Source organism: Anopheles moucheti, chromosome 3 (assembly GCF_943734755.1).
Source record: "Anopheles moucheti chromosome 3, idAnoMoucSN_F20_07, whole genome shotgun sequence".
Taxonomy (NCBI): Eukaryota; Metazoa; Arthropoda; class Insecta; order Diptera; family Culicidae; genus Anopheles; species Anopheles moucheti.
In genome coordinates this window covers 68,129,289-68,154,096 of record NC_069141.1, presented here as the reverse complement: position 1 = coordinate 68,154,096, position 24,808 = coordinate 68,129,289, and the positions used below count along the sequence as shown (strand labels likewise).

The 24,808-nt window shown below is 45.7% G+C and overlaps 1 protein-coding gene across 1 annotated transcript; it reads left to right on the top strand.

Annotated features, from left to right (window-relative positions):
- Window positions 1-11,584: 11,584 nt before the first annotated feature.
- Window positions 11,585-23,955, top strand: LOC128302387 (protein anachronism). Its single transcript, XM_053039198.1, has 6 exons — window positions 11,585-12,311; window positions 17,622-17,849; window positions 17,964-18,088; window positions 18,567-18,791; window positions 21,827-21,902; window positions 21,985-23,955. The coding sequence occupies exons 1-6, from the start codon at window positions 11,995-11,997 to the stop codon at window positions 22,409-22,411; spliced, it is 1,398 nt and encodes a 465-aa protein (XP_052895158.1). The 5' UTR covers window positions 11,585-11,994; the 3' UTR covers window positions 22,412-23,955.
- The last annotated feature ends 853 nt before the right edge of the window (window positions 23,956-24,808 follow it).

Below are 24,808 nucleotides of genomic sequence, written 5' to 3'. Positions count from 1 at the left end.
GTTTTTTTGTGCTGTGTGCTGCATCTCCGAAATTGGAACGATGCATCCACGCGTGCCCGCTTGGCCCTGCTCCTGCTGAGTCCTGCCCGATTGCCCTACTGACGACCGAATGCTGTGGTTTCCCCGATCCGGGGTCCTCTATATATATGTATCGGGTTCTAAGCATTGGGGTGGGGTATCGGTGGCGACACAACGTTTGCAAACTTTGTCACAAAAGGCAACCGGAGAGAGCGTCGTCACGAGACGCAACCACGTTCCTGGCGGGATGCAGCAACGGCGTGTGACAACTTTAGAGGCAAAATCATTACGTCGTCTGTCTGGTGGCTGCATTAAAGGCATTGTGTGGCTTGGATGCAGTTCGTTGTTATGGGGTTTGCGCGAAAAAAGGACATCGACGAACGCGGCACGCAGCAAGCTTCGCGAACAGGGCGAATGGTAATAAAAATAAAACTCCACCTAAACTCCACCGCGGTCGGCGGGGTGAGTGTGGAGTCGAGTGGCAGGTTGCCGGCATATGAGCGTCTATACATTCTAAATAAATTGACGGCTGGTTGGGTCGCCGCGATCGTGCTGGTCGTCGCAACACATTTACACACATTCCCCCTTTTGGGTCCCACCGACCGGCCCCGAGCCGTTTCCAGCAGCATCGAAATCGCTTAGTCTCATTTCCTTATAAAATTTCAAACTGTGTCACTTTGCAACCTATAAGCCGTCCATCCACCCCTCCCCCGGGCTTCAAGCCGTCTAATGTAACCACCTACCCGGTGCGCAGGAACCGAATCGTTCGACACATTATGCCGGTAAGGGAAGATAATCCTGACACCGGCTGGAGCCCTCGGGGGTGCGGGTCTCGCTTATCGTCTCGGAGGGATATGCTCGTGGTTTTTTTTTATAGTTTTGAGTTGTTGTTTTGCATTAGCGAGCAGACGCGTATTTGTCGTCTATCGTCTGCTACTGGGTCACGTTTGTAAGGCGAGTGGCAGCCCAGTTTGCATTGTGCGTATCAGAGTCGATTGATGCTTTTCAATACACCTTCTCGAGATATGACGATGTAGGTTTTGCAGAGTCTTCAAAGCCTTTAGAATCATTTAGAAATGTTAAGTAAATATATCTCAAGCTGCATATACTTTCCTGAATATTTTAAATTAAATTACAGGGTTTTCTATTGCGTTTTTTTTGTACCAATTTTTTTAAAATAATTTTAAGCAAAGAACAAACTTTGAAAGTTTATGGAAGGAAATAATTGACCCACTTTGAGTAGAAGAAACTGCAGATGTTCATTAAGAATTCTATGAATTTCACAGATCGTCGATACAATGGCAGGACACCACCTTCCTACGTCCGGCATGACATCTGGGTGAGATCGTCCTCGCTTAATAGATGCACATTTATGCAACCGAGGTGACACACTGACTGTCAGAGTTTTCGTTGTCGAGGGTGGACCTGCTTCGTACTCGCGTATGTCTGCAACCTCTGCTAGGGGCGAATTCTTAACGGCATGCAAATGCTCCCCCTCACGAATGGGGCAGCGGTTGGGACAAGTTTGCTTGCATTGCTGCACGGAGAGACGGGTTACAAGACGCATTGGCGATCGTACGCTTTTCGTACCTATTCTGTCCAAGACTTCGCTTCCCACAGCCCAGTCGGGAGTGGTCTGCCACTGATGGGCCCCGCTTTTACACCGGCTGCGGAAAGAATTTAGCACACACGACGGCGGACGACCTGTCTGTGACCGTCTGCATAAGGTGCATATTTTGCTTGCGGCAGCACAGATAAGGTGCACTTTCCGGCAACATCGGGCAACGGGCGAAGAATGCAACACCCGCAGCAGAATGGGAAGTAGTGCAGCACTTCCGAGGCACATCGAAGTCACGACGCCGGTCGTGCGATTGTATTGTGTAGTTTTACTGGGAGTGTGTATCTGAGTGTGTGTGTGTTTGTGGGGGGGGGGAGTGTTTTTTTATAAATGTTTTATTTGCCTACTCGCATTTGTATGACCGCTTTTTTTTTCGCCATCACCATTCACAAGCGCAGCGCGGCCCGCAGACGGTCCACATTGGATGATGCATTGGTGATTTAAATTTGCATTCAGCCACCTTCCCGCCTGGTGGATGAAAAGTGTGTTAGTAACATTTAGAAAGATGTCCCCTTTTATTCTTTTCCCCCTCCTTAACTTCCCTAGCCAGCCCTGCGGTGATCGTTTTTATTTTTGCTTTGACGATCTCTTCTTCTGCTACGGGTACAGTAGATTTCCTTCACTTTATTTAAGTTATTGTGTTCGGCGGTGGGTTATGTAATCACGTTTGCGTTTGTGGAGTAATAAGACACGGCTGTTTGTGAAATGGGCTGCAGCAACAACATGAGAGCGACACTCAAATGTTGCGGAAACGCTCGATTGAATTGTGAAGGTACGTTCGTACGTCTAGCCATTACGGTAGCGTGAAGGCTGGAAGAAATGGCAGGATCGTATTGCGGGATCCAATTGGATTCAGGGGGTTGATGGAAATCGGAACTGCATTTACGATAAGATGCGGCGCCAAAAAAAGAACTCAAGGACGGTATTATTGCGTTTGTAAATTGATGTCGGGCTGCTTCGCATTTTTTGTGGTTGAACTATTGGGGGACATTGAAATTGATAAGCTGACTCAAAGCACAGAGCTTCTTTATCTTCGTAGAGATCAATTTAAAGAGCGATAGTGTTTGTTAATAATATTATTCACCGAATCTGCATGACAATATGTACTTATGTAACTAACTTAAACCTAATGTTTAATTCTAACTTAGGCCGAAAAAAACAACTTTTAGGAGGAAGGAAAATCAATGTGAAATAGACAATAGGCGGGTACGATAGTAGGACAAGGAGAGATGAAATTCAAAAGGATGAGATAAGGAATTGAAAGCACAAATTGCACCCAGCAGAGGATCTCTACGTCCTGTTGCAGTGCAACAATTCAATTATTATATTCATTTGATTTCCATTTAGGACGTACAAAAGATAATATGTACATAAAATCTAAATCTACAGAGAGGTAAAGTTGGAAAATTGAGAAATGGAATGGAAAAAAATAGGAAAACACCACAATTAGGGGGAATTTGTACGGAAAATTTGGCGGTTAGCAGAAGACGAATCAGTAAGTATTATTGTTGAAAGCTCGCACACTTGAGCATGAGCTGAATCATTGTTACCGAACTGCGTGCGACGTTTTGTAAGGGATAGGAGAGTATGAGAACGGAGGGCTCTGGATGGAAAATATAAGATGAGGGATGAGAGCAGGCTAGGGATATCTATTTCGTTATGCAGGATTGAGGGGATAAAACTGACTTGAACAAGAGAGCCTCTCTTTTCAAGGATTTCAAGTACCAATAACGGACATTGAGTAGGCTAAAGAGGAAGTTAAAGTCCTGGTCCTAAGATTGCGGACGAGTAAAAGCTTTTTGCACTCGCTCAAGTCTCAGTATAGGTATCGCTGAAGTAAATGTCCTAACGGGCCATCCGGCATAGGTTCTGAGGCTTGAGGAGTTGTTAGTCCGTAGGCGCTCCGGCGAATCGGGCAGTTCCCTGACTATGGTGGTTCCTGTTTTAACAGGCATCCTTGGCAAGGATGTGGGTTCTCTATGAAGATTCTCTCCTCTGACAATCCAAAAGAAGTCTCAGTATAGGAGTAGGAGAAGACGACAACCAGACAACACTAAAAAACTAGAATTAAGTATGAGAAGATGGGTATGATATAACATAGGGAACGAATAGGAACATATAGGGGGATAGAATAGAGCAAAATAGGGGCATCTATACAGTCGAGCAAGAGGGTAGCAATGAAGGAGCAATGCAATGATTCTAGGGTTCGTAAGAAAAACCTGGTGCAAGTCTTCTGCACTCGTTCGATACGATCGATTTGGATCCTAGCCGAAGGGGACCAGTTCAAAAGAGAGCCTTCAAGAATAGGGGATTTGAAAATTCTCTGGCAATCTGCAGAAGGGATTAACAAGGATATCGCCTTGATACGAGAAAGTGAGATCTTCATCGAGCCAAATGCGGAAGTCCTTAATGACAGAGACTCAGTTAACAGGCTTACAGAAACAAATGAACGAGATAACATTACATTTAGCAGGACGAAGAATGAGTTTATTAATACTACACCAATTATAAAAAAATAGTTAAAATGTTTTGAAGGACAATACTATTAGCAAAAGACGCGATAGGATAGAAAATGTTAGACAGGTAGGTAGGGACGGAGCATTATTATTCAGTTTCTCCAATAAGACTAGTGCAACGGTAACGATGTTCAGAAGTTGAATTATTCAAACATTATACAGATAAACTAAATGTTTCAAGTCAGATCGTTCAATTGTCAACAACTTTTGGGGAGATCTTCTCTGAGTGTCTTTTGATACACAGGACACGAACGTCTTTGGTATACTTCCCCCAATAAAGGCAAACAAAACTGATCCTTCACATTAATGGCAGTTGCGAAACAACACATCATCACTTTTGGCAATCAAAACTGTTCCTGTGTTCTTCTCCCCTCCCCCTCCCGTTGCCTTCCCGGCCACTGTTCCGTCACATTACGCCATATGTGGAGGAAATTTCCGGTTATTCATTACCTTGCCCGTTGGCAAACGTCGATTGGCAAAAACTGCACCCTTCCAGATGGACGGTGCAAAATGAAGCTGTCCAAAATCACTTTTGGCAGTCAAACATCACCCATTTCCAATTACGCCCGGTTCGGTTGAGGCCCCAGGATGTGGACACGGGATGAATGAACACGTTCGCGACGCAGTTACGGAGGCAAACATTCGAAAGATAAAAAAAAATGGGCCCAAAAAAGGAAAATCGGACCAGATTGGTTGGCAGCAACAGAGAGTTCGCGGAGCACAAGCAAAAAGGAAAACAAAAAAAACACTTGTCGTTTCACTTTCCATCTTTTTTCCCGAACCGGGTCCCCCCGCCGGGATGGGACGGTTCTGACTAATTATGTTAAGTTTTGGCGATTTGCTCATCATTTTTTTTTCTTTTTTGGCTGTTCGTTGCATGTGCATCTAGAGATGGTTTGGAGTTGATTTTCCGGTTTTTCGGGCCTGACCCGTACGTCATCAGATGTGTAATGTCTGCGGGGTCGTCTCTGGGTTTTTGGTCATTCATGCAGACGGGCCGGCAGTTTTTGGTCTTTTGGGGGTCTCGGCCACGGCCAATCGGGTCGGATGCCAAAATTGGACACAATCGAGGGGTTTTTTGGTAAGTGTGCTCGTGCTGCCACCAACCTGTTTCGTCATCAGCCTGTTTTTGGCCGTGCATCAAACATTTTTTTTTACTTCTCTCTCTTTGCCACCGAAAGTAATGAGCAACCACAGGCACAGGTGTTTGCGTCGTACAGCATTGAAGGACAAACGGTGAACCAGACGGGCTGGTTCGAGCGTGGCGATCATGAAGATGCCGCGTGTCGTAGCGCTATAATTGACTCATCCCGTCGGTAGGTGGTGGTTCGGTGGGGTTTTCTGCCAGACAGGATAAATTTTGCATAAAACTAGCCCCAGCCATGCGACGCATAGGTTTGGGTACATTATAGTATGCTCTAGGAAATTCTTCCGATCGTGCTCCCGATTTCTCTAAATTCCAACGAGTATTCGAACTTTGAAGCGAACAACCAAACAAACAAACAACATTATCCTTGCAAATCCTTGGTGCCAAGAAGCTAGTCTCAGGTGATTGCTGGAAGGGAATTCCACGGGCATCTCGGGCATGATTTGAATTACGAGGTCAAGTCACCTTTATCATCGCACCAAAACAGCGATGTTCTAAGCGCTTGTTTCGATTGGAAAGTCTAATTCGAACGCTACCCTTCAATGCGACCAAAACAATCGCTAGACAATCGTTTAATTTCAATGTTACCCTCTAGTCCAGCCTCTAGACCAGACAGATCAGAAAGGTGGGAAAAGCCCAAGCCCAACCGGGGCAACTGCGATATGTTGCGATGATCAAGCGGTTGACTTATGTGTGAAATTTGGTAGCTGAATATTCATCATCCGTAGCTGTCTAGACAGTGGTGGTCGGTAGTGGAATTTTAATCTCACCGTGCAGATCCGCGTAGTAAATTTCCCTCCAAAAAGGTCGGGTTGGGAAGATAGTCAACTGAGAAATGACCTGTCTGGTAGGAAAGTTCTCTGAAGCGAGATCGCTAGATGCGCAGTACTTACATAATGGAACACCCTGTCATGCGGGTAAGATTGCGACGTAAAAGCATTTTAAAGTTGCATAGGAATGCGTTTAATTTGATTGCAGTAGCTTGAAGTCAACATATTACCTTGAACCGCAGATTCAAAACATATCGTCAGTGTTAAATGCGACATAAATTCAACGTGGCCAAATACTAATGAATGAAGCTGACACAGTACACCAGGAACTGAAGCTTCACTTACGGAACCGGAACTCCAAAGCTCTAGAAATAACAAAAATAAACTCCGTACCAGTTCGGAAGCGTGCCTGCTGGCGTGAGCGATAAGAAGTGTGTATCGAACGCAACATTGTATGTTGCACCGTGTGGACGTGCGGCATCCTGCAGCAAACGAGTATGTAATTGGACCGCTCCTGCCAACCGAGACGTACTTGTAACATTGTCCACCATTTCCCACCCGGCTACTAGAACAGATCGTAGACATTTAATCCAATCAACGTGACCGGGCGTGCCCGGAATTACTGGTTGATTCCTCCAACCTCGGACACGGCCTCCCGGTGTACGTGTTTACATTGCTCAAGACGTGCATGTCAAAGCTATTAATTGTGCGTGCGGATCGGAATCCGTTCGGATGTAATGGAGACGCTCGGTACTCCACGACAGCCAGTACCTTCCAAGTACCTGTTGCGCCCCGTTAGCAAATGATTCGCCATCGTCTTCGGAGATGACGCACGCGGTTATTCATTTATTTCGTTGCAACGTCGTGCGCGACACAGTGGGGGCTGCTTGCCGTCAACTGACGCGATTGAGATTGGCTTTGCCTCACATACGCTAATGGAGCACAAAATTATACCAAATAACCCCGCGTCCCGGGGGGGTGGAATAAAAGGGTGCGATGCGAGCAGAGATGAGCTGTTCGGTTGAGTTCTAGGCGGGACCACGCTGTGGGATGAAGGCGACCTGGAAAGGCCTAGGTCGTTAGATACAAAATCGTGCAACGCTCGCGATGGTGCGTCTGGGCGTACCCATGGGCAACGGTGGCAGACGCCGACAATCCGTTCCAGATGCCGATGTCCCCTACGATGGCGACCGTCGCTGTACAATCGCGGAACGGTGGGCCTTTGCGGCGCGGGTGCTAACTATGCAAATGCGAGCTGGCCAATTTCTATTAGTTCACTTCTCTAGTAGGCAGTGTCAGTGAACTTGTTGAACCGGGACGAGTTCATTGCTATCAACTTATTTTGACTGACTGATTTTATTTGCCGTTTTGTGGTGTCTGTATCCGTTTGGGATGCCGAAAAGTGATACGTATCGTTCCAGGTTATCGTTCTAGGATAAGCTTTAAAATCTCTAACGAACTTAAAGTGTCCTTTTTTTTAAAAAAGCGAAAAGTAAAAAAAAAGAAGGTAATATTTCTTCAATATTACTCCTCTTCAAGCGCTTCATCCAGATGCAGAAAATTATAAAAGAATAAAGTTCGTTAATGACATCATCCATTAATTTCTTTCCGGATAAAAGTATAATAATTTTTATTATGCATTTAATTATCAAAAGTTTTGCAGCTCTGCTAAAACCTCAGTTAATAATTTCTCTGCTCAGCACCACACTTGCGCTAGCAGCACATTTGTCAGCCATGAAATGATGTTTAATAGAAAAATATGCGCGGTCACTGCCACTTGGAACATACGGCACAACCAATTAGATCTGTTATGCTATGTCGCCGTGCCCATAACGTGTCGCGCTATTGTCGGCTAGGTCAGGCAAACATCATAACATCAGCTTCTCCCTTAGACGAAGACGAGCGGCGAGCGACGATTTCATCGTCGCAGTGCAGAAGTTGGCGGTGGAACAGTGATGCTGACGTGTGAAACTTCAATCACCAGCCAGCGAGTGACAAATGCCGTTTGTCTAGCGTCAGGGACCGCAGACAGCCCCGCAGACGCGTTGGTAAATCAAATTGGAGCGGTGCGGTGGCCGGTCACCGCGACGTTCCGCATGGCCGAACCTTGGTAACCTTGAAAAGGAGTCTGGCCGTGTGCTGGAGCTGTGGATCAGCAGGCAAGTCTTGCGGTAGAGCACCGGCCTGATCTGGCCTACGCAACGAGACGGCGTTCGAGACGGATCTAGCCGGTCTCTAGGTATGCCTAGACTAAGCCCCCCTTCGGGAGCTTGCGGTGTGTCGCGCAGACGACAAATAATAGACCTAGACGATCGCCGCAGACAGTAAAGACTCGGTAAATCTTGTCTATTTTACTATTAGCGGTGGCCCGGGTGGCCTGGGGTCATATTTTGACGGCAAACGAACTTAGGGTGGCTGGAAGTGGAATGCGGATCAAGCACGCATGTTTTTTGCCGGAAGGAATGGGGGGTCGTAATCGTGGAGAAATTGTTCGCGCAAAATGGACGTGCGTGACGCTCGAGACAGACGCACTGGATCCCAGCTTTTTTCTTATTCTTACGCTACCCGTGCGTCGGGAGATGATTAAACAAATCAGCGTGTGACACGGAGCTGGGTCGTGTTTTCGGGCATCTTTCTAGGTGTCCGGGAGCTTTGATTTGTCGGCATTGAAAAATTGTGCGTACCGTGGGGGCTCTGTTGGCAATTTTGGTAGGGTTTTTGTGCGTTAAGTGCGCCTTCCGGTTGGCACGTTAGCCCATCATGCGTTGCGTGCGTGCGCAACACCAGTACCAGATCGGTAACGGTCAATTTAAAATAGCCTGCCATTTACGACTAGGCCGACTAGACGAAAAAACATTGTAATCCGACTAATCGGGCGGCAGGGCATGCCGGCAATTGGTTGCGACTAATGATGAAATATTTGCTGTTTCCTGTTGTTGTGGTGCGCAAAGTTTGGTGCGCCCACCCAGCGGTGCGCCGGGCTGGGAAAGTAGCCGCGAATGTCTTATCATTTGCTCCTAGACGGACACCGGCATAATCAGGGTGGGAATGCGCATCACCGCGCGCCGCCAGGGGTGGCTGTTTTCGTCTAGGAGCAAGTGATCCGCTGGGGCGTGAACCCGAAACGGAAGGGTGTAAGCAGTCGCTAAATATTTTCCAGCCGTATTAGGTTTGCAAAAGCGGCCTCGGAACGTTCTCACGGGATGACGAGATGAACTCATGCATATGCCGGGTTTCGGGACTGGTGTTCGTCGGCTCGCCCATGTTTACTGCTGCTCGGAATATATTTCTGATTGAAGACGGCACCGTTGGCTCTTCCGTCTGGGTCGTCTGGAACGGTGTCACGTGTCACAAATCGCTTCAGCAAAGCGAACGAGGCCGAAGCATTTTTTTGGTGAAGGAAAAACATGACTCCAATGCATTACTATTAGGAGAGCGCTCGATATTACGTTAAAAGTTCAAATTTTTCATAACACAAATGTTGGTTACACCGAACGATTGGTTGGTCGTTGACGCCTTCGCATACAAAAAGAAACCGTCCACGCCCCCATTGGTGGTTTTCATATTTTCTTCGCTTCCTTACAGTAGATATCGTGAATGTGAGGCTACTATGATCCGGTCTTCAATTAGTGCTTTATTAGTATTTTTATTACTATTTTCCATTTTATAATGTTTTATTATTTTTTGTGGCAATATTTAATCAATGATCATGTTTACTAGATCATTTAAATTACATATTTTATTCATTTTGTTACCCATTGAATATTTTTTATCAAAAACGCTTCGTCACATCACTTGAAAATATAATTTAATTCATATACATATTTCAGTGTGTACAATCTTACATTTTTCCATTTTTCAATACATTTTAAAGAAGAGTATTGTAATATCAGGAATTCACATTGAATATAGATGAGTATGATGAGTATTGCTTTGTTATGCAACAAATTGTATGTTTAGAAAGCAAATTAAAATATCTAAAATTTAGTTTAAGGGATTTTAATTATTAATAATTAATAATTACTAATTTACTAATTTTATTTATTTTTTCTTGAGGACTCCCTGTCCGTATTGCTGGCTGGGTCATTAATTAAAAAATAAAAATCCTACTCTAAAACAAAATCTGAAAATCTGTTGTTTAAATAAATAAAAACTAAACCGGGTTGTTGTTTAAAAATATACTAACAATCCATTTTTTCCTATTTGTTATATCTTTTCTCTTTCTTTCTTTTATTGCTACTTCTTTTTTACTCTCTTTTGTTTCTTCCTTTTCTCTTTCCTTCCTACCCAGTTTTCTATGTCCTCTCACGGGGTTTCCTACTTCATTGTTTTCAGTTTACCTTAAGTTAGTTTAAATATAAGTTATTATATAAATTGTTAAACCCTTGAGGCACACAATAAATTACATATGAAATGGAATGACATAAATGCGTATGACATAAATGCGTGCGAATGACATAAATTTAAAAATTAACATAAAACATAATAACAGAAGTAAGGATAAATTATGGTAAGCCAGTCCATGGTAGAATCTAGAAGGAAAGGATAAATTCTTAGTCGGTTCTTAAGTTAAGGAGAGGCATTTTTTACACTACAAATATACAAGTGTTACCCGAGGGAGTTATTAACAATTCGTAATAATTCGTCAAATTTTTCAATTAAAGATCGAAATTTAAAAAAATCAAATTGAATTGTCTTCAACGATATAACTATTTTAAAATTCTACTAACTAACCGATCTTTTCAACACATCATCCCCTCTCAATTGGATGAAGGTAATATTGCGAGGTAAAAGAAAATTTATCAACGCTTTTGCGTATTATTTCGAGCGCGATCTCAGCTGCACCAACTGTCATTTGCATCACTGTGCAACTAGTTTGAAAATCGGTTTTCTCTCCTCCTACCACGCGCGCACAGTTTTTCATCGTTTTGCGATGGAGCATATTCTTCATTCCGTCCCAGTTGCACCATACTGTTCCAACAGCTTCATCTCGCTCTCCTTCCGCCGTGTAACATCTCGGGACGAGCCGCCCGGTACCGGTATTGGCGTTCCCGCTTGCTCTCGCGCATTTTCCCATGCAACGGGTTTCGATCGCACGCTCTGCCCCACCGACCACTGGGGTGAGGGATGGTAGTTTTTCCGTGCGCTTTGCCGAGATTTCTTTTCCTTTAAGAATGTTTTTTTTTCTGTTGTTGTTGTTTTTGCTTTTGTTGTCGCTTTCGTTCCAACGTTGCATCCTCAACAATTTGCATATACGCTTCATACCATATTTTTTTTTGTTGTTCCGTACGCCGGTGCTGCGTTTACTTGCCTTTAATTCAGCGAAACCACACATATATCCACAGACGCAGACGGTGGGCATTCTCGTTCGCCCGTTCGGCAAACGTTCGGCTCGGCGAGCCTTCACTCACCGCTTCCCAGCCGTTCGGTCCTGGGTCTCGTCTGCTCGGATCGGCTCGAGCGAGCGCGACCGTGCCGTATAAATAAAATACCTCCTTTGGCAGGAATCATTTGATCTTGACGAGCGCAAGTGTCCAGTTCAACGCGATAGAGCAACCGCACCGGACAAGAAACTCCAAGAACGGTGTCTTGAAGGAACAAGGGACCCCGATTTTTGTCCGTTAGTTTTCGTACCAGTCCTAAAGCGGGTGAACTTTGTTACAATTAAAAAATTGAGATTTGAAAAAGCGAAATTTGTGAAAACGAACCAAACAGTGTGGAGGAAATAGTGAACTTCGCACCAGACAGTGTAGCTTTTGCACCGATCGCCAATGATCTTCTTCCGATCACTCGATCGTACATCGATAGGCGATAGAGTCATCAAGAACGACGGCTAATCTTAGCGGGCCGAGTGCCTAGTGAAGACGGAGGAAGAAAAAAAACGAAATAGACACTTGAAAGTACATTAGTTAAAGTGTGTGAACGATGAAGACGGCCGTACCCTTAGGTTTGCTGTTGCTGCTCGGTTTGCTGGTGACCCAACCGGTCGATGGCGCACCCTTCAACCAGCGCGACCCGGCGGACGAAGGCAGCGCGATACCGGAATCGAAGGTCGTCGATTTGGAAAATTTGACAGAAAGCGAACGGGAATTCTTCCGGGAGACCGTCAACATTACCGCGATAAAGATACAGCAGCAAGCGCTGCGGGACCGGCAGAACATGAGCCGCACCAGCGGCCCGATGGCCATCACCCAGAGCACCATCGACCGGAACGTTCCCGATCGGGTGAAAACCAGAAAAGAGTGAGTATTAACACCTCCCAACCCCCACTCCATTAAATTTGCTGGTTAAACTGTTCGGTTGCATGCCACGAGCCGATCGTTTGGAGTGAAAATTAATTGCCCCGTTCTCTGGTCTGGGCTGGTCGATCGGTAAGCCCCCCGAAAAAAAAAAGAATTGCAATAGTGTAAGGGGAAAGTGTGATGACAAGTGGGAAAATAACTTCTACTATTAATAGGTCGACACGTTTTTCCGTTCCTTACTTGCGCTTGGCTTGCAATAATTCCTGTCACCTTTTATTTCACGCGTGCCACTGTTGGCTGCCCCGACCCGGCCCCATTTGCCGGCGTGGCGTGTCGGGCAAAAAAAAAAACTGCACCACCGCCACCATCCAACTGGGATGTATTGTGGTTCATAAGGTGTGTTTGTTTGTGTGTGTGTGGGGCGTTTTTTGCATTAACCAGCAACCCCGTGAAAAGCATTTTCCGTGCGTGTGTTGACCGGTGCCATTGCCGGTTGCGCGTCGCAGCAGAGATAAATCTGCTGCAAGGAAGCAAGGAAGTGACATTTTGGGGCACCATCGGTTGATGAATTTCCCACCCCAAACCCCACCTGGTGGGGGGTGCGAACGGTGCAATTGTTGCGATCGTTGTCCGGTTGCGTTTTTGCTTGATTTACGAGGTGGTGGACACGCGTGGTGACAGCAATGGTGAATGGTGGCGAATGCATTCTCACTGTTCATATTTGTGTTGTGAGCTAATCGATCATGCGAGAAATGCGAGCGTGTTTTGTTAGAAATTTTTAGGTTGAAGAAATCAACAGTTTTGTGCAAGCTGCAGAAACAGATACCGGGTAGACCGTTTAATTATTTCTTTGTGCAGATTATTACTTCCATTTGTCCGCTTATTCGGCTTCGCTGGATGTGGAGCAGTAAAATAGTTTACAGATGTTTTTCCGCCCCTGTCACAACAAATGGCTGCCAGGGATGGTAATTTTCACGATACATTCCATGCGTTCAAGTGTTTAGACACATTCCACACTGACAACGCGTTGGTGCCAAAAACACACGATTTTCCACCGGTTCGGTTAGAGTTGTACCGCACCGATCGAGTTTGTAAGCAACCGGGCGACCCCTTCGTCAGTCACCGACGTCAGGATGGGGTACCATCATCATCATCATCATCATCGTCCCCGCTGGATGATTATTCCGCCGGCACCGGTCCCATTCGACACAGCTGGTGACGGCTGTACGCACGCCCCTGCACAACACAGCTGAACTCACAGCTGATGCGGGGGCCGCAAATATTCTTAGAAACTACACGGAAACTGTTTCGCACGGCAACAGAACAGTGAGAGCAGAGTGAAACGACGCGCGGAAAATGGCGGTTTTGGTGCGTAATATTCCTGAAGGGGGTTGGTGAAAGTTGAAGTTGAACGAAACCGAACCGAAACGGGGATGTGTATCAGAGACAGTTCCAAGAAGAAGCGACATGCGTGTTTAAGTGGTGCTTCTTACGCTTGCTGTCGCCATCCGCCCACATTCGCCGTGCGCTAGACTGAATGGCGCACGTGGCGCATCGGCGAGCCGTAGTGGTTTGTGGGTATGATATATTACCCTTCGCGGCATGTGTACGGTGACCCTACAGTTCGTTACGGTGAAGATGTCCAATCCCATGTCCACCACCATCACACACACGAGCGGTCCAGCACGCGCAGTCGAGCTGCCGGACGACACCGTGTCTGCCCCGGGTGGTTCGCTATCCCGCCATTGACGTCGTTTCGAGTTCGAGTGGCATGGGCAATTCGTACAGCAATGCAGCCGACCCGACGGTGCATCCAATCCACATGCACCACCGGGTGTATGGTGATTTTGATTCGGCTCCGATGTGGTTGCCCATCAAGAGGGCACAGTTTCCAGCACACTTGGCAACCGGTCAAGTGCTGATGCTGACCCATAAAAAGTTCATTGGTGCCATGGATCATTAGCATTCTGCTTGTAGCTCCCAGCCGGGAGAAGAAGGAAAATTTCTTCCCGTGATAATAGTTGAACGTCGTTTTCCTTTTCATCCCTTCATTATCACGCTGAAAGCCGGTGTAAGGTGTATGGGAGCCGCTCTGATGAGATTAAAAGCAACTCTCTGTTTCACTTGCCTTCGATCGGCTGGTGGGAAATATCTCCGCTGTTTCACCCAATCCAGAACGTCCCGATACCGGGTTGATGCACAGTCTGATGCATTCCACCCGTCTGGTATGTGATTTCGTCCAGCGCTACAAATGGGCGAACTCCAATCCTGTAACGACCCCGACCTTGGGGGGTCGCATCGCATACGCGCGGTGAGCTACGTCTAGTGCTCTTCTAGACTCTTCCCTGCAGCCGGCTAATGAAGAATGCGAGTGACATGTCAAGTGTCTGAAATCAGTGTCGAACTGCCGCGAAAGAGTGACTCTATAATTCTTCCCAGCCGGTCGCTTCTCGTCGTCCCTGACGTCCAACAACTACGGCACACTAGACGGCATTCCAAGCGTAGTCTGCTTGTTGATTGCTCTCATGAATGTAGCCCCCTATTCCGCGACAGCTACCCGGCCGGTGCGATCTTGCATAATAGGCCGCATAAAGCGCAGACACAAGCGGACCCCGCGAACGGACCTGATGTAGACATTCCACCCCGGGACAGAGGGTCCACCGCATGATGACTCAATGTGCCGCACCACTAAACAGATGCGTTGCATTGCTGCATGCGTAAGTGGAAGTGCAATTGTTTCTCCTTTGCTCCTGTTTGCTGCTGTTTACTATGCAAAGTGCATTCGATACGAAGGATGGTAGTAGCTTGTGCGCTGGGAAGAAAATGGGAAATTTAGCATCGAGACCGTACGGGACACATTTTTTTTGCTTGCTGTTGCTTCAACATTCTAAACTATGGCGATGGTGCTGGTGTGCTGCATCCGACGAACTGAGAACCCATGTTTTGATGGTTGGCCTTGCGACTCATATCCTATTCATCGCAGATGTTGACAAAATATTTTCTCCACTCCCTGTGTCGGGAGTGTATGGAATATGAAAATATGCCGCCGTCTGGAATGGAACGACGTATTTTCAAGGTTACGCCATAATTCTTCCCTGGCAAATGGAAACATTCCAAACACGGTGAACAGCAGCCAAATCTGGGTCTCTCGTCCGTGTGGTATGAAAATATGAAGCAGATGCGACCCTTTGCTGACAGCATGCTGCTGGTAGAATGCATCTTTTCAAGTTCTTTCTATATTGGGCACAGTATATTTACCACTCTCAGCAAGGTTTTTTCCTCAAAATACTACTTATGTTACTATTATTAATATACAGTGGAGTTTCAATTATCCGGGTGCCATTTAACCGGGTGTCTGATTATCCGTGCAGCTCGGAAATGACAGTTCCAAAGGAAATTTGACATATTTCGGCAACACCGTTGACGGAAGAATTTAAAGACCCAATTGTATATGATCAAATGAGCTCAAATTTTTAGAGAAAACATCTACAACTTTTTTTGCAATATAGAACATTCAGGAAATATTAATGATACTTAAAAAAACCCTACGACACTTTCTTCGCTAACTTTAATTATAATAGGACATGTGTCTATTATCCGTGTTATCCGATTATCCGGTAAACGTCAAGTCCGGATAACCACGCATAAACGGCACTCCGCTGTACTAAGATACTCAGACGGTGAGATTTTCCATCGTTAGTGTGTACAGGTAGTCCCCGAGATACGCGGTTGTTGGAAATTTGACAGCTGAGTTAGTTTATAGAACAAAAACTAAACAAGAAGGCGAAAAATTCATTCCTTCTCTTACAAAACATTTGTGTTTTAACTTGTACGTTAATTCTTTCTACAAACCTGGTTCGCTGAATAAACGAAATTTGCGCCAAGATTGGACTTACGCAGGATTTTCCCCCGCTTTATAGCGGGCCGCTATAATAGCGTATTTCGGTGACGGCCTGTTCTATGAAATAGTGCGCAACGACCTACGTTCGCCGGGTAGCCCAGTTTAGACCGGAATAAACACCAAACACCGTCCGGCTGAATAGCAGTGCAGCCCGTAGTCACAACACGCCTGCAATAATATTGCAGAAGAAAAAAAAAGCCAAGCATATAGAGGAAAAAAAATACACACTATCCGTCTAGACAGCCGGCAGACAGACAGGCAGCCTGGTTGTGCACGTATGCAAGGCCCTTGTGCCCACCCTCTGTGCCCTTTTGCAACTTGTGCGCACGAACGGGGCGAGCGGAGTTCTTCTGGGTGAGCAGGAGGTCCATTTCGCGGTCTATCGTACAGAGTCTATCTGAGGGCCTACGGAATGTGTATGCGAATGCACATTCTACATAGCCCCACAGGGGAGGGCAGCAAACACTTTTGTTCGCACCGTATTGAGGAGTGCATTGGCGGTGCCATAATTTAATATGAGCACACACGCTTGCAGCACGTTGATTGGCGTCACTGACGGTGTCCCATGCGTTCTTCATCACGGTCAGCATCCGGCAGCAGCATCGACACAATGTTGCCGGGCGAATGTGTGCGAGCAACTTGTGTAACTATCGCTTTGGCAAAAAGGATAAGTAGCATCGAGAAGTGCTTTCAAGTCGCTTTCTTTAGAAGAACTCGGTGGACGAGGTGGATGGAAAGATAGTTTCCAGTAGCTGGGTTGCGATAGTTTGCCACCCCACCGTCTGCTTCTTGTTTGAGAGGCGCGGCACACGGCTAACGTCTTCATCATTCCGCCCGGTCGTCGGCATCGGGTCGGTTCTCCTTGCGGAACAGGCTTACCCCCGTTCCATCGGAATGCCATAGCCACGGACCGTTACGCTCGCTCGCAGATTGGCAGATTGTCGCGCGTGGTTTTCTCGCGCGCGCGACGTGAATGCGGCGAGTTCGAGTGGTATCCGGTGGGTGTTCTTGATGCGCGCGGAAGGTGCTGAACGGGGATGGGACAGGAAGAAGGCTAGCCGTCTAGCCACTGTCTGCTGAGCCGCAATAGTAATGGCTACGACGGTGAGGCATTGCGAATGGCACGACGACAAGCAATTATAATAATAAATCTGCAAACGTTTTCACAAAACGTGCATGAATGGCGATGCCCCTGGTAGGGTGGGGGGAGGGGGGCGGTGCGTAGGCAGGTCGAACGAAGGGCGTAGAATTATGTTCACTGTACGTCGATTTATGTGAACGACAGATGAAGACCAATGTGTATGTGTTGTAGGCTTAGCCGGAGCTATTTAATTTGGCCCAAATTCAAGCATGTTTTTTAAACATTTTTCTTTTGTTGTTGCTCATTTAATATTTCTCACGCCGCACAGGTACGCAGAGCACATAATCGGAAACATCAAGCACAACATCGAAAGCAACCTGATGCGGAACGATACCGTGTCCCATCTGGCCGCCACGCACGAGATGGCCTTTTCCGCCGTCTGCGAGATGCCCAAAAACACCAACACCAGCCAATGGAACGAAGACAACACCTGGAATCTGTTTTTCCGTCTGCCTCACAATAAGCAGTATAATTCTGTCAGCTCGGCTGTTCTAAGGTACTGTACCGTGACTTTTTTTCTTTTGCTCTTTTACTACTGTTGTAAATGTTTTCAAACTCTATCAGCACCTTTATGTTGGAATGTTTTTGTTTTGCTGCTTTCTCCTGCCAGATTGTACATGAACGGACTCAACTCGACCGGGGCACGCAATCAGCGGGAGTCGGGCAATTGCAAGAACCCCTCGGAACAGATGATTCGCATAACGGTTTCGGTGTACTTCCGCAAGAATCGGAGAGGTAGGTCGGCGAAAGAGGTGTTGCGTTGGATGAATCTTTGGCGAAGAGTCGTTCAAATCAAGCGTCGACTCTTAAAACTCGTAATTGAAGATTACTCTCACTGAAGATTCATGAGTCTTCAGAAATTCTTGAATTGCTAATAAATCAAGATTTCAAGGATTTCTTCATGTTTTTAGTTTCTGAAATAAGAATATCTATGCTGATGAAATAGCCCAAGTAGAAAAATTGAATAGAAATTCTTATTTGTTCAAACTATTTAGATTACCGTAAGTTGGAATTCAAAAATCCTTGAGGATCTTCAATCTTTGAGGGTTTAGAATCTTCAAAATTAAGACTCAAAGTCATTTATCTTGCTTCAAGAATCATTTAGATTCATTCGTTTGAATCAGATTCACTCAAAGCTAGTCGCGAGATATGAACGAAGTAGTCTAGAGTGGAGATGTGTCTAATATACAGAATTCTTGTTCATCACCTTCAGACAATGGAACTCCGGAACGGAAGAAGCGTATCTGTAGCTGCACCACGATCACCCAATCGTACCGGGGTTGGATTACGTTGGACACGCTGCTGGCGGTGAAGCTGTGGGATAAACCGAACCGCAACTTGGGCATTGCGATCGATGTGGAGGACCAGGAGGATCGACCACTGCGGGCGGCCGATTTCTTCCAGCCGGCCGATTGCTCGGAGGCAAGTAAAACCAACGGTAAGTGTGGCTTGGCTTGGCTTTCGCTTTAAGTATTACCATAATGACTGCACTCACTCGTTTTGTGGGAGGGTCTCAGAAGTCTCCGAGATAGTTCAAGAGGTGTCACAGTTCTATATGGCTGAGCGCCAGCGCCACAGAGTCAAATTCGTCTGCCCATAGCTCGTGCTCAACGCGGCACAACCTCTGCTCATTCGGTGTCCGGTGCAAGGGCGATCGAAACAACAAACCTCTTCCTCTACTTCACCTCCCTCCCTCCCTCCTCCTATCTCTTCCTCTTGCCACCCATATCCACCTGAAACATGAAAGCATACTGGATGTAACGCAACATTGGCACATTCCTGTGGTGCATTATTCCCACGTTTGTTTACGCGTAGCAGCGCGCACTCCGATGCGCACCAGAGCGGTGGCGCACAATGAAACGCACGGCCGGTATTGCCGGACCACGCCATGCGTTGGTCGGACCAGGTGTAGAATAACGGCTTACGCAGGCAGGAACACTACCCGGCGTAAGGTGTTGCTGCGTAAACTGTCTTTTGGTCCACACGGCCGTGCCTGGTCGGTAGCGGGAGCCGGAACCATTCATTCATGAAACGGCACAAGCTGAATTGAATTTGAGCCAAACCGGCAGACTGTGGACCTGGCAACATCCAGACCGCGCGTGAAGACGGAGCCGTCCGAAACGTTGCGCTTAGGTGTGTCGTTTCGGGTGTGTGTGAAGTAGTATTTCGACTATTCTGGGGTCCCTCTGGTGAATTTCTGCAGACGGTACGTCTGTGCGTTCGGTTTGTCGATGTGTGGCGTGTGCTCATCCGACCGCGATTAGTTTTTTTGCTCTGCTGTGTGGGCAGTTTTGGTCCTTGCCAATGCCACTGTCCTTACTGGCGAAGGCCACCGCGTTTTTCTCCAATCAGCAATTCCGATTGTCGGTGCTGGATGTTTTTGTTTAAATAAATGTTTAAATCCAACGGGCAATAGTTGCGTTTTTTTTCCTCTATCAAAACCTTAACTATCCCAAAGTGAGTGACTTATAAGAAAAAAGAAAGGATATCTCCCGATAAAAACGATAAATGCAACAAATTCTTCGGTATGTATTGTAATTGGAGACGATAAATCGTACAATCAAACAAACAAACCTGTTTCGAATTCATTGTTTCGCGCTAGGGAAAAGCAATGTTGCTGTTTGTGGCTTTTGCAACTGTAATGTGCAGTGTGTGGTTGAAAACGGTTTTTGTTTTTGCATCTTTGGTAACACCTTTAAACATACGCTTATTGTTTACATGTTTACATATTTGAGTTTAGCTGTGTTTTTTTTTCGCTTCTTTTGCTGTGCACTGCAAACAAAATAATTACTCCTGGTACTTGCATGTCTTGTTTGCTGTGGAAAGCTTAATTTAAAAAAGAAAACATTTGTTCACATACCATTTACAAGCTTTATGTGAAATATATTTTTTGTTTCATTGTTCTATAATGTGAGGCCGATGCTTAGGCCGGAACATGGATATCCTGACATGGAAATCTATCCTAAGTACTAACCCTAGCGTAAAGGAGCAGTAGGCCACTTTTGAAACGTTGCACAGAAGAGCGGAAGTCGAAGTGTTCATAGTACTTATTAAAACTACGCATTGGTTCATTATGGCTGTACAATGTTCATCGCGAAGGGAAGCCAAAATTTGCCTGTTTCTTATTGTTCTTTCTGGAGCATAAATATTTAGTCCGACCAACAGGTTAGGGGCGTCCGTTTCGCTACTTAAAAGTTTGTCTAGGAACATACATTGAGCTACTTTACGTCTATGGTCTAGTGACTGTAAGCCTAATAACAGAAAACGTGTTGCTTTGTCTAGCAGTTCTTTATAATGAGCATGAAACGTTAGTTTACTGCCTAAGATACAGGGTGTAAAATAAATTTGACAGTTACAAATAATTGTTTTCGGAAAAATTAATCATTGTGGGACATTTTTGTTTCGTAGAAGAAGTAGTTTACTATGTTAGTTATTGGAATTATTCAAAATGTCCGTCCTGGGCATCGATTACGGCCTCGATTCAGCTCCGGAACGTGGAGCAAGCCCCAACAACCGTGGCCTTGAGAATCTCTACCACGTACGGCCTACCATTGGCCACTTTAATGATCCAAGGGCTCACTATCATTTCCAGCATCCTAACCAACTGCCAAATTTCGACGTCCGGATCTTGCAACAATCGCGCCTGCAGATAGGTCAAAAAAGCGTTCATGTCCCGGTTCTGCTTTCCGGCCTGGATCATCATGATGTACGTGAGATCCGTTTCCCCAATTTGATTTCCACATTTTTACGCACTTGAAAAAATTTCACCTGTTAGTATACAACCTTAGCTTTCGATTGACGTATCACTTACGGTATATGTCAAACCAATCATTAGTTGTAAACAAAACCGTAACTGTCAAATTTATCGCGAACACCCTGTAACTCCTAGATCACGGACTTCCGTTACGCGGTTTACATTCTTATTCAAAAAGCGTACATTATAGGATTATCTTATCTATTGTAGCTCAACACACAACACTTGTCGATAGAGATGCAGAGATCCTTTAAACTAAAATCCAACCACAAAATTTTTTGTCGCAGATTTTGTTGTAGGGTATCACAGTAGGGTCGTCAGCATATACCAGGGCAGGTACACGCGGGGATCACAAAAGTTACATCGTTGAGGTAGTGCTCACAAATGACAAGGAGTAAACCTCACCAACCTGTACGGAGTAACCAGGTTTTTTGGGGTAGAATTTAAACGACTGGATCAGCAACGGAAACACGCCCAGCCTCAGTAGTTTGCCATAAGAAGGATATTGATGTTCACCCGATTTGATTTTGATTTAATTTGACAATAATAGACGATTGTTTTGCTGTTTGATATGATCGAGCTTACGTTTTGAATGTGTTGTTTGCGTGTGTAGTTTTACATGATGTGTTTGATGGTTTGTCATTGATTTTTTGCACAAAGAGTTTCAAATTATACCATACTTATTTTGCCCTTGTTTTTCCCTCGCTTTCCCGCTACAGCTTCAGCCGTATTTCCATGGAGCTTTTTCGGAAGTCCACTCGCACGGACCGTTAATGAAATGGACGATGTGCCACAGTAAGTACCCAGTACACCTTGGAGGCAAATTGACGCTGTTGAGCAATGTTTGCTATTAAAAAAAAAACACTTTTACTTTCAGCTACCCGCGAATAGACATCGTTTTCCAGAGGAATACGCATCACAATCATCGTCTGTACCGTCCCAAGTACCACTACGGGTACGGTGTGCGTTCCCATCTGGCGAATGGTTCCACCGCCGGCAGCAACACAGGCAATTCGTACGAGCACGAGGACGTGGATCACCAGCCCGGCACCGGTGTCTCGGCCGGCGGTCACCACAATTATAAGCGCCCGCACCATATGCACGATATATTAAAAAAGCTACACACCCACACGCAGCACGCCGTACAGCAGCCGGTGGTGATCGGCCGGGCACAGATGAAGCGTCGCCATCTGAACCATCACACCGTGGCCATCAATGACGATTGTGAGGAAAACCAATCCATCTCCTCGTCGGCGATGCTCGATTCGACCGCTTCGTTATCGGACGAGGATCGGAACTTATGATTCGATCGCGTTGCATAAATCGCTGTCGCTACAGGTTGTCGACGCGCGGCACACTAGCGGTCGTCCGAGTCGCTAGTGCCAGCCTCGACCCCACAACTAGCGACGGGGATGGTAATGTATTTTCTAGCCGCTTAATCATCCTTCCGTCACGGAGCTTCTAGTGTGTATTGATTTTTTTTAGAGAGTAGACATTCGGCGTACGGTTGCCCCAGGGGGCGCCGTCGTAACAAGCGCTTCCGTTATTGAGTTCCTTTTAATTATTCCTTGTTCCTTAGGGGTTTTTCGATTGATTTTGATCATGCAGAAGAACTGTCCACAGTTCTGTTGAGCACAGGCGGGTCAATCCCAATCTCATAGGGATACACGCTGCTGTAGAGTTCCTGTAGAGCTCCTAAGTACTGTACTTAAGTTGATTGATGGTCGGTGACAGCTGTTAACGAGCCCGCGTTATGAGTAAACGTTATAACCCCCAGTAAACGTTATAAACACATGTTAGTGAGTGCGCACTAGGGCGCGGGATGGGAAGACCAATCGTTAAACACATGCGCTTAGTCTTTAGCGATAAATATGAATGTTCGCGCTTGGTGGTCGCTATTTGCACTCTATGTTGTGCTAGGAATCCGTTGTGTGAGTGTGTTTTTTTATTTTAATTACAGAACAGATCCTTGAATATTTTTTTCAAATGGTTAAGCTTTATATATATACGATTACGATACGATACGATTAAGTTACATACACACATACTATATTGGAAGTGCCGAACTGATCATTACACAACCAACTGTTACGAGCTGTTCGTCGTCGCGAACGGGCTCGCCGGTGGCATACCGGACCGAAGGGAACTGCGCAGGTGAACAGGACGATAAAATCGTGTACATATTCATTTCCCATCTTTTCCGGTTTCACCGGCTTTCTGTCACACTGTGTGTGAGATGAAGCACACCGCACTTACTATCGTTGTACCTAGATGTATTATTTATTACACTTATCAGCCAGGTTCCCTCCTTGGAGGGGGGAAAAAGACTGTTTTTGTTCAGATATTGCCCAAAGCTGCTGCAAAAACGTTCGATCGTTCGATAGCTAAAGTTCAGTTTTCCTTCCGCCATCCGGATGGCTTTTATGTACTCGTTTCAGGCTTTTAGAGCAATTCTTCGTGCAAAATTCTTGCCGGTACATCTTGTAATCACATGTAACAAAAGGTCGAGATACGCATGGCGATCCATGCGGCACTACTGGTCGAAACATCATACATACACGGAGTAGAATAGATTGTAAATATCTAGGGAAGAGGACGTACGGTACACTTGTCTGCTGTTGAACAGAAGCAGCTACAGTACAGGGTGAAACTATTTTTTATCATTTGCTCGACACACAGTTCGGTACTCTTCGGTAGTGAATAGCGCAGCAATGCAGTAGGACTAGATAATGGCCAATGGTGACGCATAAGCTGTTTGTGCCCGATTTGGACAATGATGATTTCGAAACATTTGAAAAAAAAAAAACAATTACAATTAATGTAGACTAGTATTGTAACGGCTAGTTAAGGATTCAGGTGTAATAAAAGATTAATAAAATCGCTTCAAATGGAAACACACGACCAAGCACGTGTTGCGTGTAATGTTTGAATTGCGCGCTGCGTTCAAAATATTCGAGCAGTTTTGAAAGATTCGAGCAGCTTACAGCTTGCGTGCAAGTCTGTTGGCGATTTTTTCAAATTTCAACGATCGTGGTAAACATTTTGCAATTGCATTTCATAACTTTTTTGCTACTGTTGGGACTTAAAGCCATTAACTTTAATTGTACATAAGATAAGGCCGTTCTACCGATAATTAAAAAATAACCTTTAATCGTACAGTTAAATGATGTCTTCAATGACAAGATAAACAAGACGTATCAATAAGATAGTTTTATTGATCAATTTTAACATAAGACGGATATTCATTCAATTGGAATATGTCTCATTCTTTTAGTGATTATCTATATCCGCTTGCACAACTCAACTTCTTATCATATACGGATCTATTCAAGTAGCGAAATGAGCACCGATAACGCACGATCGAAGGTCCTCCACCTTCATGCGATGGGTGTTTGATAACAGCCTCAGACGTTACTCTGCATTCACAAGTCCGAGGGGGAGCAACTTTCATGGAGGCAAAAACAATAGTATCGATTTCAAAGTGGTCATCGAAGATTACTTCCCCGCCCAGCGCTGAAGTTGAAGATATCGTTACCCTCTACGTTCCCGGGCCAGTCGGCAAGATTTACCAAACCGAGATAGTAAACAACCTATCGCACCCAACGAGCCCACCAAGCGAGTACCCGCCGCGCAGTAGCTTCCCGTATCGAGGCGAAACTGCAACCGGCAGGTGAAGTTGATAAATGAATATTTGAAGCACC

What these genes read in the sequence shown, in the direction of transcription:
- LOC128302387 (XM_053039198.1), top strand. Translation starts at nt 11,995, where the DNA reads ATGAAGACGGCCGTACCCTTAGGTTTGCTGTTGCTGCTCGGTTTGCTG. An exon ending in GGAGGCAAGTAAAACCAACG is followed by an intron (nt 18,792 to 21,826) that starts GTAAGTGTGGCT and finishes TTCCCGCTACAG; the next exon opens with CTTCAGCCGTATTTCCATGG. An exon ending in GAAATGGACGATGTGCCACA is followed by an intron (nt 21,903 to 21,984) that starts GTAAGTACCCAG and finishes TTTTACTTTCAG; the next exon opens with CTACCCGCGAATAGACATCG.